General features: G+C 36.3%; 1 protein-coding gene across 9 annotated transcripts in view; it reads left to right on the forward strand.

The window, feature by feature from the left end:
- KIDINS220 (kinase D interacting substrate 220) overlaps positions 1-12,436 on the forward strand; it is a 116,536-nt gene that overhangs the window by 48,808 nt on the left and 55,292 nt on the right. For all 9 annotated transcript variants that reach the window (XR_012122889.1, XM_073217009.1, XM_037026594.2 and 6 more), the window contains 10 exons: positions 433-610; positions 3,298-3,462; positions 4,474-4,653; positions 5,424-5,589; positions 7,206-7,357; positions 7,536-7,825; positions 8,557-8,697; positions 9,450-9,693; positions 9,853-9,941; positions 11,457-11,601. Coding sequence is in view for 8 of the 9 variants with exons in the window: in XM_073217009.1 (XP_073073110.1) it covers positions 433-610; positions 3,298-3,462; positions 4,474-4,653; positions 5,424-5,589; positions 7,206-7,357; positions 7,536-7,825; positions 8,557-8,697; positions 9,450-9,693; positions 9,853-9,941; positions 11,457-11,601 (1,750 nt within the window). In the remaining variant the exon portion in view is untranslated. The remainder of the gene's footprint in view (positions 1-432; positions 611-3,297; positions 3,463-4,473; positions 4,654-5,423; positions 5,590-7,205; positions 7,358-7,535; positions 7,826-8,556; positions 8,698-9,449; positions 9,694-9,852; positions 9,942-11,456; positions 11,602-12,436) is intronic.

The following is a 12,436-nucleotide window of genomic DNA, read 5'->3' on the forward strand; positions in this document are numbered from 1 at the left end:
GAGATCACTCATGCTAGATGGGATAGCAGCATGGATTGTGACATTTTTTAGAGAAATGGAGATGAAAGTTATGAAACAAAATATAAAAAGTGGTTGACATCTGTGGACAGTAAATATCTGGATGGTGGATAGTTACTAACCTACGATGTAAGTGGCTCCATGGCCTGGGAGGAGCTGCAAGGAGAAAGCCTGTTGCTTCTTTTTCTGTGAGTTGAGGGGAGGGAAGAAGGACCTTCTGTCTAGAGGGTTGTGGGAGAAATAATATCAGAGAAAAGCTAGGTAAGGAACTAGAGATAGAAACTGTAGGGAGATAGAGATAAAAATTCATATTATTTATGAAGTTTTTCTATAATTTTACGGAAACATGAAAATTGTTACCGTATATGACTGTGAAAAACATGAGAGTTCAAGTTTCCTGTCGCTGTTTTACAGAAAGGAGACACTCCGTTGCATATTGCTATTCGTGGGAGGAGTCGGAAACTGGCAGAACTTCTTTTAAGAAATCCCAAAGATGGACGGTTACTTTACAGGCCCAACAAAGCAGGAGAGACTCCTTACAACATTGACTGTAGCCATCAGAAAAGTATTTTAACTCAAATATTTGGAGCCAGTAAGTATTGTTTTTTGTTCCTGACTGAACTTTTAAAAAATGAATGTTGTATGAATAAATTAAGAGATCAAGAGCAATTTTCCATTTACCACTTAACAGGAGATTACAAAATTTGAGGAAGTTATTATCTTTCTATGGAGAAAAATACTCCTTCCTCTCAAAAGCTCTTGTGTGTTGTACTGTAGCATTCTAAATTAAGTATATTCAGAGTCATCAAGCAGCTTTAAGACCTCTAAAAAGGTGACTACTTTTCTAAGTCTTTTTCCCCATGTATACTTTGCCTTTCTCCTGTGTGGCTCTAGCACAGCACTTAGAGATCTTTCCTTTGCTGGTGCTGGACCCACCACAGGTTGTGCCTCTCCGTCCTGGTGAAGGCTCTTCGCTTACTAAAACCATCTCTCTCCGAGGCACCTGTCAGGTGTCCCCTTTTCAGTGAGGCTCTAACTGGTCTGCCTAACCAGTAAAATCTTTGCCTTGTTGGAATACTTATGCACCCACCTGTGTTTATATTTTTGTTTTTATATTTATTCTATGTGGCTTCTTTTTCTATTTCTTTTAGAATTTTCTCCCTTCCAGATTCCAAGTTCTTCAGGGCAGGGGCTCTTTCTTCTTATCTTTGTGTCCTCCATAACATCTAGCATAATGCCTGGAGTATTGTACTAAAATAGGTTTTGATTGAAAATATACTCATTTTCACATGAGAATGTAATCATTCATATGCAGTGTTTTGAAATACGGGACAATTTTCTACTAGAATTAAAATAGAGGTAAGTAGGTCCCAGAAACCAACAGGAGATTGTAGAATACCACCATCTTCCGGCTTAGCTTCTTACTTATGTCTTGTTTTTAAGTATGAATCTATTATACTATGAGTTCTTATATGTCATTTTTTTCTAATTACAATAACAATGCACAGAAATTAAATTTCAAGAATGAAGACACAAATATAGTAAAAAGTGCAAATTTCTCATTGTCCCTTATCTTTTATCCTGTAATTGTTTTAATGACTCTCCAGGATTTTCTCTACATTTCTAAAAATATTTTATAATATGCATATAACCTTTAAAAAAATAAAAATTAGGTCATACCATGTTGTAACAGTTTTTAATAATGAATTATATCATGTTTTAATTGTTTCATAATCTTTCATTATAGGTTTTAGTACCACATTCAGCTCTCTGCTGATGAATGTTTGGTTTGTTTTGCTGTTAAAAGAGGGATGCTGCAGTGAACATCTTTTTGCATATATCCAATTACTTTTGTTTTTAGGCTTATTTTCTTGGAATAAACTGCCAGAAGTAGAATGGACAAGTCACAGTTTTCACTGATTTTGCATAATGGTTATAACAGTTTGTTCTCCATCAGGGCAAATATGAAGTGCCGTCCCCCACAACCTTGCTAACACTGCTATTTCCAGCCTCCCTAACCTTTGTTAATCAGATCAGTAAGAGAAACATATCTCATTTTAATTTGCATTGTAAAATTATTAGTGAGATTGAGATCTTTTAGTATGTTCATAAGCTATTTATTTTTTTGCCATTTTCCTCTTTGCATCATTTGCCTACTTTTTTCTTGAGTTTTTAACATTTTTAAAAAAATTGATTTTGTGCATCTTTATATGTTACAGATACTGGTCCTGGATGTATCCTATATGTTGCATCCCTGTCCCTAGCTTATTATTTACTTATAGTGATTTTTAAAAATTCTTCATCCAAAAGTTGTACATTTTTGTAGTTTGTCCATCTTCCTACAGTTCTGCCCTTAGTATTATATTGAGAAAGGCCATTCCTGTGCAAGGATTAAAGTTTTTCTCATATATCTTCTTTTCGTGTTTTTATGGCTTTACTCTTTACATTTAATTTTTTAATGTTTCAGAAACTTATTTTTGTTAAGGTATGAGAATATAGAGTTTAAGTTTTATTAAAAAAAATGGATGGCTTACCTCTCCTAACATCACTTACTAATTTATCCCTTCCCAACTGATTTGAGATGCCACTTAGGCTTATATCTTGTGCTGGATCGACAGTGTTCTAATTATTATAGCTTTACAGTATATTTTGATTCTTCTCCAAAGACAGTGACTCTTTGGTGCTCTTCAACACTTTTTCTCAGCTGTTCTTACATGTTCTTGCTTTTCAACTTTTCAAAAAATTCTCATCAGTTTTTATTGAAATTGCCTTAAAATGAGATTAATTTGGGGAGAATTGCTAACATTTGAACCTTTCTTCTAGAACCGTAGAATTTCTCTTTTTCTCTGAATACCCATTATATTCTTCACTCATATTTTATGACTATCTTTATATATGTATTACATATTAAATTTATTCCTGTGTACTAGTGTGTATTTTAATATTTTATTGATTCTGAAGTGTACCCTGTTCCACATTTTAGCATCTTTGAAATTGGAATGTATTTATAATTGATGGATAAGAAAGTATTATGTCACAATTTAGCAGCATTTTTTCTTTGTTGTGCATAATGATGATGCATCTTACAATCAGTAGGTATCAAGTTCTTTGAAATACAATTTTAATTTAAGAATCTCTGAACCTCTTTTGACACAGGTCTAACCATTTATAATAACTTTTTTCTCTAATTGAATAGCAGTTGGTAAATGAGAATTGATGTTCCTTTCTAATAGTAGTATCTCTCTTTAATGTAATAATATGGTGTGCTTATAATTACAGGACACTTGTCTCCAACCGAAACAGATGGTGACATGCTTGGTTATGATTTGTATAGCAGTGCCCTGGCAGATATTCTCAGCGAACCTACCATGCAGCCCCCCATTTGTGTGGGGCTCTATGCACAGTGGGGAAGCGGGAAATCTTTCTTACTCAAGAAACTAGAAGGTAAAGGGCATGTTGGTACAAAACCTGTATATATAACAAGTTTTTCTCTTGTTTTTTTTCTGAAGTGGAGAAAAAGAGTCTTATATGATATGGGTGTGTGTGACGCAATTTACCAAATTGAAATTAATTACTCCCTACTAGTTGATCACATGGTTATGTGAGTCTCTTGAAAACAAAGATCTAGTTGTGTTATAACACACTAAAATCCCTTGGCAGCAGATTTGGCTTGTGCTATGAATAAATATATCCAGAGCCCTTCATAGACTTGTTGGTTTGCGTGGCCACAGTTGCCAGCACTACCTCTTGTGCGCCCCCCTTCTGCAGTCACGGGCTGTTTGCTCTTGCATTAACCGACTGAACACTCCTCCTGAGTTCCACCCTCTATTCGGAGCTTCCTAGACAGCTTCCCCACCCACCTTTTGCTTGGCAACATCTTATTCATCCTTCCTTCAAGGACAGGTTTCAAGATTGCCTATAAAATTTTTACCAAGTTTTTGGAGGAAGAATTACTGTTTTAAGTCTCATTGGGCTCAGCACATACGTTTAAGAGCCCTGGTCCTCAAATGTGATAGGAGGGAGAAGGGGTGAGAGTCAGAGAGGAATGAAAGAGGTGCGGAGTTTTGAAGGCACATAGCAGACCATGGTATTTAGTCTTCTTTTTGGAAACAATACCTCTTGCTTGTATAATACAAACCACAAAAAAAAATTTCAACAAAATCTTGACAGATGGGAAAAGGAAAAGGATTTTGAAATGAAAAAGGATTTTGGGCATTGTCAGTATGAGGCAGGGGAGTAGCTCAGACAAATGTGGGTGTGCTCCTGGGGAATGAGGTTTTTATGTTTATCCATAGACAGCATTGGTTAATATGGTTACATAGTAATATTCTCTCTAGGGACTTCGTAAGTACCTAATAAATGTTTATACTGAAAATGTGAAAATTTCAAATTGAGTTAGAAGATGTATTTCTTAAGCAAAACAGTAATACAGTTTCACATTAATTTCTCTTTCAGATGAAATGAAGACTTTTGCAGGACAACAAATTGAACCTCTTTTTCAGTTTTCCTGGCTGATAGTATTTCTGACACTGCTACTTTGTGGAGGACTTGGTTTATTGTTTGCTTTTACGGTCGACCCAAATCTTGGAATTGCAGTGTCATTGAGCCTCTTAGCTGTCTTATATATATTTTTCAGTAAGTCTTTGCTTTCAGTCCTTTTCAAAAACAGAGAAAATATCAAGACTCATTGTTTACTTAAAATATTATCTGTATCTCTTAAAACTTGTGACTTTTATATAGGTGAGAAAATTGGTTTTTTTTGATACTTTGTAAGTTAGTTTAGAGGAACATTGTCCACAGCCTGGATGGATTAGTTTGCTTTAAAAGCGAGTGTACTACTTGTAAATATTGAAACAGAACTCTAATTTATAATACTCACCCTTTTATATGTTAACTAATGACTACTATTTAAATCTCTTGAAAATAACTCTTCACAGCCATCTCTGGCATGCTCTTGAGCATTTTGATCATGACTAATTTTTATTTTAACTTAAAGCAAAATAGAAATGTAAAATAAAGTTCTTGTTCTTGGTGAGGGCATCTTCAGTTTCAAAAAAGGAAATAGATTTACTGTTGGAGGAGCTAGTTACTTCAACAGTGCGAATAGTGATAGACCCAAAGTCATTAACATTCGAATCTCAACTAAGTGATATATTTCTGTTTAAGGTAGTATCTTTCTGTGTTTTTTTATGTCATATTTTAGTCAGTTTACTTTCCCCTTTTCACATTTCTTCTGTATTTTGGGGAGGTTCCCTGAGGAATTCTTTGAGGAGTAGTTAGGAAATAGCATGAGACCATGAGAAGTTATGTAAGTCTGTCATTACTTGATACTTGACTACTTGGAGAAAATAGGCAGCTTGACTAATGACTGTTTTGGATAACATTTTTAAAACCTTGTATTTCAGTTGTCATTTACTTTGGTGGACGAAGGGAAGGAGAGAGTTGGAACTGGGCCTGGGTCCTCAGTACTAGGTTGGCGAGGCACATTGGCTATTTGGAGCTTCTTCTCAAACTGATGTTTGTGAATCCACCCGAACTGCCAGAGCAAACCACTAAAGCATTGCCTGTGAGGTAAGTTGGGCCTTTTGACAAGTGACTTTTAGTAAGATGAAGCAAAAATCAAGTTTATAATGCAACATTTCTCAATGTACGTTCCAAAAACACTGGTCCCTTGAACTTTTTATATGAGAAATAATGCAAACAACATGTCCTGGTTAAATATGTTTGGGCAACACTTTATATCATATCTCCATCCTGTACATTAAAGGACCAGAGATACCTTTCCATAAAGAGATGTATTTAACTTTGATTTACCACATTCTATTTGAGCATAATCCTTCCCTTAGCTCCTGTGCCCCCAACACCTTAAGACACCTGTTGTCATCCTTTGGAAACACTTGGAAGAGTGCTGGGTGTAGGTTAGAGTCTTGGCATCTCCTTACATTAGTGTGTAACCTCAACAGCTTGGTTCACTCTCTGAGCTGCTCTTTCCTCATCTGTGGAAGTATTTACTCGCCTATCTAAAATTATTATTAATGTCAAATAGGAAATACATGAGAGAACAGCTCAGAAAAGATGAAAGACATGTATGTCAAGGAATGAAGTCGAGGAGTGGTAGAGGGCTCCGGAGGAAAGTACATGAAAACAGAAGGTTACAGGACTGAAAGCCAAAGCAATTCAACAAAAAGTAGCAATGTAATTAAGTATACACTTAATTAAATATGATTAAGAATTTTTAAATTATTATAAGATAAAGTACGTGTAACTTAAGATGAAATAGGCCTACAAATGTAAGAAGGAAAAATAAAGATAAAAACTACATATAATAGCTTATAGGATTAAGTATTAAGAATAGGATTTAAAATGAAAAGTTAGAATGAAAAAGTTAAGAAAACTATTATAGAGTAGAATAAAGTAATTTGGGAGATTACTTTTACAGAAAATAACATTTTACATGGATGAGGTGGTATTTTTTAAAAAGTTAATTAAAACCACACAAATCAAGACTGCACAGTACAGTACAGTCTGATCTTAACACTGTGTTTTGAATACAGTCTTCTGGATTGAGATGAGAGCTCAGGAATGGGAGGTGAGAAAGGAGCTAATGCTGAACTATATGCATTCAGAGAATCAAAATAAAATAATTCACTTTACCAAAGAACAACTGTGAAGTGAATATTTTACAACTTATTTTTAAATCTGGTGATATTTAAGCTATAAATAAGAAGTTCTAAAACTTGAGTTTTGAAATGGCATAAATTCTTAATGACTATACTATTTTCTCAAGGTTCTAATCTCTTCAGTTGGCACTCAGAGCACTTTGTGCAGCTCCTTTTGGTTGCGTCCTGACTTGGGGGGGGGCACCTTTTGATCTCTGTGTTATGAGATCTTTGAAATGTTTGATTTCTTGTCTAAGCTCTGTCCTAACTTTCTTATCCTTCTGCCATTAGTCAGAATTACTCCATCTAACTCTGCTACATTAACTGTAGTTACTGTCTTTTCCTATGAAAAGATTGTAGGATGTTAGAAGTGGAAAACACCTAATTGTTCTTTTCCCTAAGAATTTTAAAGATAGTAATTTGAAATAAAGAAAGTATAGGGTAAATATAAGTATAGAGATGATGTATGTTGAAGTTACTTGTTTCCTTGAGTACCTGAGTAACATTTTATTTCCTCTGTCCTACAAGGTTTTTGTTCACAGATTACAATAGGCTCTCCAGTGTAGGCGGAGAAACGTCCATGGCTGAAATGATTGCAACCCTCTCAGATGCTTGTGAAAGAGAGTTTGGCTTTTTGGCAACCAGGCTTTTTCGAGTATTCAAGACTGAAGATACACAGGGTGGGGCTTCCTCCTTCTTCTTTGTGTGTATGTAGAGGTTGAGGATGGGATGAATGTTCAGTGTATTTCCATGAAAACACAAACTGACCATCAGATTTGTCATATGCTGTGACTGCAACTAAGACTTTATAGATAATTTATATGCAAATAATTGTTAAAACCATTTGTTGTCTTACAGGTAAAAAGAAATGGAAAAAAACATGTTGTCTCCCATCTTTTGTCATCTTCCTTTTTGTCTTTGGCTGCATTATTGCTGGAATTACCCTACTGGCTATATTTAGGGTTGACCCCAAGCATCTGACAGTGAACGCTGTCCTCATATCAATTGCGTCTATAGTGGGGCTGGCCTTGGTTCTGAATTGTCGTACGTGGTGGCAGGTGTTAGACTCTCTCCTGAATTCTCAAAGGAAACGCCTCCATAACGCTGCCTCCAAACTGCACAAATTGAAAAGTGAAGGATTCATGAAAGTAAGCGCTTATGGGTTCTTAGAAAATAATCCTAATGTGAATATGTTACCATGACTGTGACCATTGGGCTTTAAGGAGTGTACTCTTTAAATGTTAACAGCGTTGCATTTGTTTTTAGTTTCATTTCACATTTTTCCTGTGAAAAAGTATACTTGAAGTGGACAAAGTTATAGTAATACCATATTTTTATAAAAGAGACTTCTCGAAGAATTTGTCAGATTACTCCACAGATGGTAATTCCTGCCTAATAATATAGGTTCCTCTAGAGCTCTGTAGATTAAGCACATTGAACCACCAAAACATACATGATAGGGTCATAATCTAAGAACCAAAAGGGACTTCATGCAGTGTCTGCAGCCCCTTCCTTTGATCAAGGTCACGTGTCATCAGGAGCCAACTGTATTGTGGTTTTAAATCATTTGAATTTGCATTCAGTTCCAAGTATTTTGACATTCAGAGCATTTGATCTTGGCAAGTAAGTCACTCAGCTCAGTCTGTCCTTTTAAAAGGGATATGACAGTGTCTTTCTCATTGTAAGGTGAAATGCCCTAATTTATGTGAAGTCACTTTGTAAGTTGTGAAGCACTCACTTCAGTTATCAGTAAAACTGCAATGGTAGCAAGGAACTTGGATTTCTTTACTTCCCGTTAGACGATTTTTTATCAGGCTTCTTAAGAAACATGCTTAATTTTCTCCTTTGATCAGTGCTGTCTGTCCTTTGCTTTGTATAGGTTCTTAAGTGTGAAGTGGAATTGATGGCCAGGATGGCAAAAAGCATCGACAGCTTCACTCAGAATCAGACAAGGCTGGCGGTTATCATTGATGGCTTGGATGCCTGCGAGCAGGACAAAGTACTCCAGATGTTGGACACTGTATGTCCTAGCCGCCCTGAAACTGCAATCCTCACCTACGTGGCAGCTGGGAGGAATGACTTCATGAATAGCTCAGATGGAATTCGAATTTTTCTTTTATAAAAATAACCAATTTTTAAAAATGTAGAATAAGAGCAAAAGAGTGTATGTTTTATCACAAACAGATTTAAACAATTTTAGCTTAATGGCTGTGGGAGGGAACAAAATGAACAGAGTAGCTCTGAAGTCCATAGTGTGACTCCAGCTTTTCTTGGCAGATGGTTATGGTTAGAACTGGAAACAAAAGTGGGGAAACCACAGAATTTGTAGAGTTTTTGTTAAAGAAGGGCATGTCAGTGGCTCTCCGTAAGGTGTGTGATAAGCATAGTGTGTGACTGGGGGCGGAGATCAGTGTGCCCAGTACCTCATGTACATTCATGGGTATTTCTCATGTGGCCACGAGTATAGACCATAGTGGGTAGAAAACCTTAAGCATGCAGACCAAAAGAATGTGGACCATGAGTGTCTCAAAATAGGAGAGGATTAATTGTTGTCTTAGGAGGTTTTATCACTTTCAGATGGTAAAAAATTGTCAGATGGTGAAAAACCAGACTTCAGTAAAAGACTGTTTTCATATAGAATAATTTTTTAAAGAAAAGGAGCCAGTATTTTAAAAATGTAGTCATCAAAGGTAACACAGATTTTGAAGACAATTCTTATTACTGTGGCTAATTTTATATTTATATCATAAATTTACATTTCTTCTACCACAGGTCCGAGTTCTGTTTTCAAAAGGCCCTTTCATTGCCATTTTTGCAAGTGATCCGCATATTATTATAAAGGCAATTAACCAGAACCTCAACAGTGTGCTTCGTGACTCAAATATAAATGGACATGACTATATGCGCAACATAGTTCATTTGCCCGTTTTCCTTAACAGTCGTGGACTAAGCAGTGCAAGAAAATTTCTCGTAACTTCCACAACAAATGGAGACATTACATGCTCAGATACTACAGGTAAAGATCAAGTTCCTCAGGTACTTGAAGTAGTTCTGTAGTTTTTTATGGTGACTGACCTTTTACCTTGAAAAATATTGTTGGTGTTTCCGTTCTCATTAAATATCATGTACAACAGAATTTTAGTACAAATGGTGTTCTCTTGATAAATTCTTTAAGGGATACAGGAAGATGCTGACAGAAGAGTTTCACAAAACAGCCTTGGAGAGATGACAAAACTCGGTAGCAAGACAGCCCTCAATAGACGGGTAAGGTGCCATTTGTTTTGTGCCATAATGTTTGTTTTGTTATTATTCAAATAAAAATAAGGTGATGCCACTTAAATAATCTGTTGTAAGTAGTGCATTAAGTTCATCAAATAAGTTTGATCACTGAATTTCCTTTCAGCTTCAGGTGTTTTTTCAGGGAATGTCGAACCTAGAGCCATCACTGTGAATTGTATAGGAGTCCCTGACCTGTCCTATCTTGCTCTCAACCCAAGGGCCACCCCAGACCCCAGACCAATTGAGTCAAAGTCTCTGAGAATGAGGTTTTAAGGCTTCCCGTATGATTTCATTCGGGGTTGAAAGCCACTGTATTCACTCCAGGTCAGATTGTATTCATTCCAGGTGCCCATTGCCTCCTCAGCTGTGAGGGAGAAAGAGGCTTGTAGGTGAGAAACGCTCCTGGCTTCACCTTCCTGTTGGCTTTCCTCCTTCGCTTATGTTTGTAGGTATGACTCTTTCATACCCACATAGCTTTTCCATGCCCTTCCCAGCCACCTTGGGTTTCTCCTTGAACGCTCTAGTTGTCCCTGACCTATTCCATTCCTAGAGTCTTCTTGTGTATAGAACAAAGGAGTATTACAAGACAGGAGGATGTCCACTCACAGGTAAGTTATGGCAGGAGTACTACTTCAGGATGGCTGGGTTGGGCTAGCTTTGGTGCTGCTTTCATTTTTTCCTAGTTAGCTACCAGTAAATTTGGACTTTCCAGTTTTTAAAGTGTGTCTTCAGTGACATTCTGATTTTATGCCTCTACCCTGTATTAAAGTAGGGGTGCAAAATTAATATTATGAACAACAACTAATAGCGCTAACTTAAGAGGAGGGTATCGTTTACCATTTGATCAGGACTCACGAGCTCCCTTTGGTGGCATGCATCACTCCCTTGTTTCTTGACCTTGGATGAGAACTCACCTCTGTGGTGTCCATTCCTCCGATCACATGGGATTCCCTAATCCACCCTGCCCACTTGAGGGTCTTTAATTCTTACGCAGTTGTGAGGATCGTTAGAGCAGCTGTGCCTTTTAGATGGTTGTCTCATATTTAAAACTAACCTAAAAATCAAAATGCTGACTCCTTAAAACTACCCAAGGGATTACATGCTTTATTATTTCAGGGTTCCCATAAATACTGAGCTCCTATGAGAGTTCAAATTGAATTCTGTTTATGTAATTCTGCTTACTTAACAATCTTCAAGGCATTCATTTAGCCTTCTCTGACTGTCCAGCTGCAAATCCAGAAACAACTGAAGCTAAACCATAGCCTTTGATGCAGTTGCTGCTATATTACTTTCTAATGCGTCTGTAAGGATTCTGTCTCAGGGAATTATTATGTGTCATCTCCCTGTGGTTTCTTTATTATTATTATCAAGTAATCTGCCTCTTTGACCAGAATTTTGAATTTTTGTTGTTGTCATAAACATATATTCACTTCTCAAAAAGCTGTAAATTCTCAGACTCGAAGTATGGGTCCATGCTCTTTGATAATAACACTATTTCAGGATACTTACCGCCGAAGGCAGATTCAGCGGACCATCACTCGGCAGATGTCCTTTGATCTTACGAAACTGCTGGTTACGGAGGACTGGTTCAGTGACATTAGTCCTCAGACCATGAGAAGATTACTTAATATTGTTTCTGTGACAGGTAACCTTTGTTTCTTACAGCTTTAATATTAACAAAACAATTCAGTTTCCAGAACAAAAGGATGTGCTGTGTTTGTTTACACTAAGTACAGTTTTGTTTGCATTAAGTTTATCTAATAAAATCAGTATTAGTTTTGACAACAAAAATCTACCATTATTTGAACATTGTTGTTTTAAAACTTGATGATTTAAAAAAGCTTTTATTTCATCTCAGGTTTAATTATTCTCTTTGTGTAAAGATAATTTTAGGCTAATTTGTATGACAGTATAATTGTAATTGAAAATGCTGACGTTCAGATTCTGTACACTGCTATTTTGTTTTAGTTTTCAAATGATTTATTTTTTTCTTTTTTTTGTGGTAAACCAAATACACACATCACAAAATTTACCATCTTAACCATTTTAAGGGTACAGTTCACTGGTACTGAATACCTTATTAAATATATTGTTGTATAGCCATCACTACTATCCATCTCTGTACTTCTTTTCATCTTGTAAAACAAATTCTATACCTATTAATCAATAATTCCTCTTTCTCCCCTGCCCCTCTCCCCTGGCAAACACCATTTTAGTGTTTCTGTCTCTGATTTGACTACACTATGTACCTTGTCTAAGTGGGATCATACAGTTAGTTGTTTTTTTGTGGCTGGCTTGTTTTCATTTAGCATAATGCCTTCAAGGTTCATCCATGTTGTAGCATATGTCAGAATTTCCTTCCTTTTTAAGGCTGAGTAATATTCCATTGTATGGATAGGCCACATTTTGCTTATCCATTCATCTGTTGATGAATATGTAGGGTGCTTCCATGGTTTGGTTACTGTGAATAATGCTGCTGT

This window comes from Manis javanica, chromosome 1 (assembly GCF_040802235.1).
Source record: "Manis javanica isolate MJ-LG chromosome 1, MJ_LKY, whole genome shotgun sequence".
NCBI lineage: Eukaryota > Metazoa > Chordata > Mammalia > Pholidota > Manidae > Manis > Manis javanica.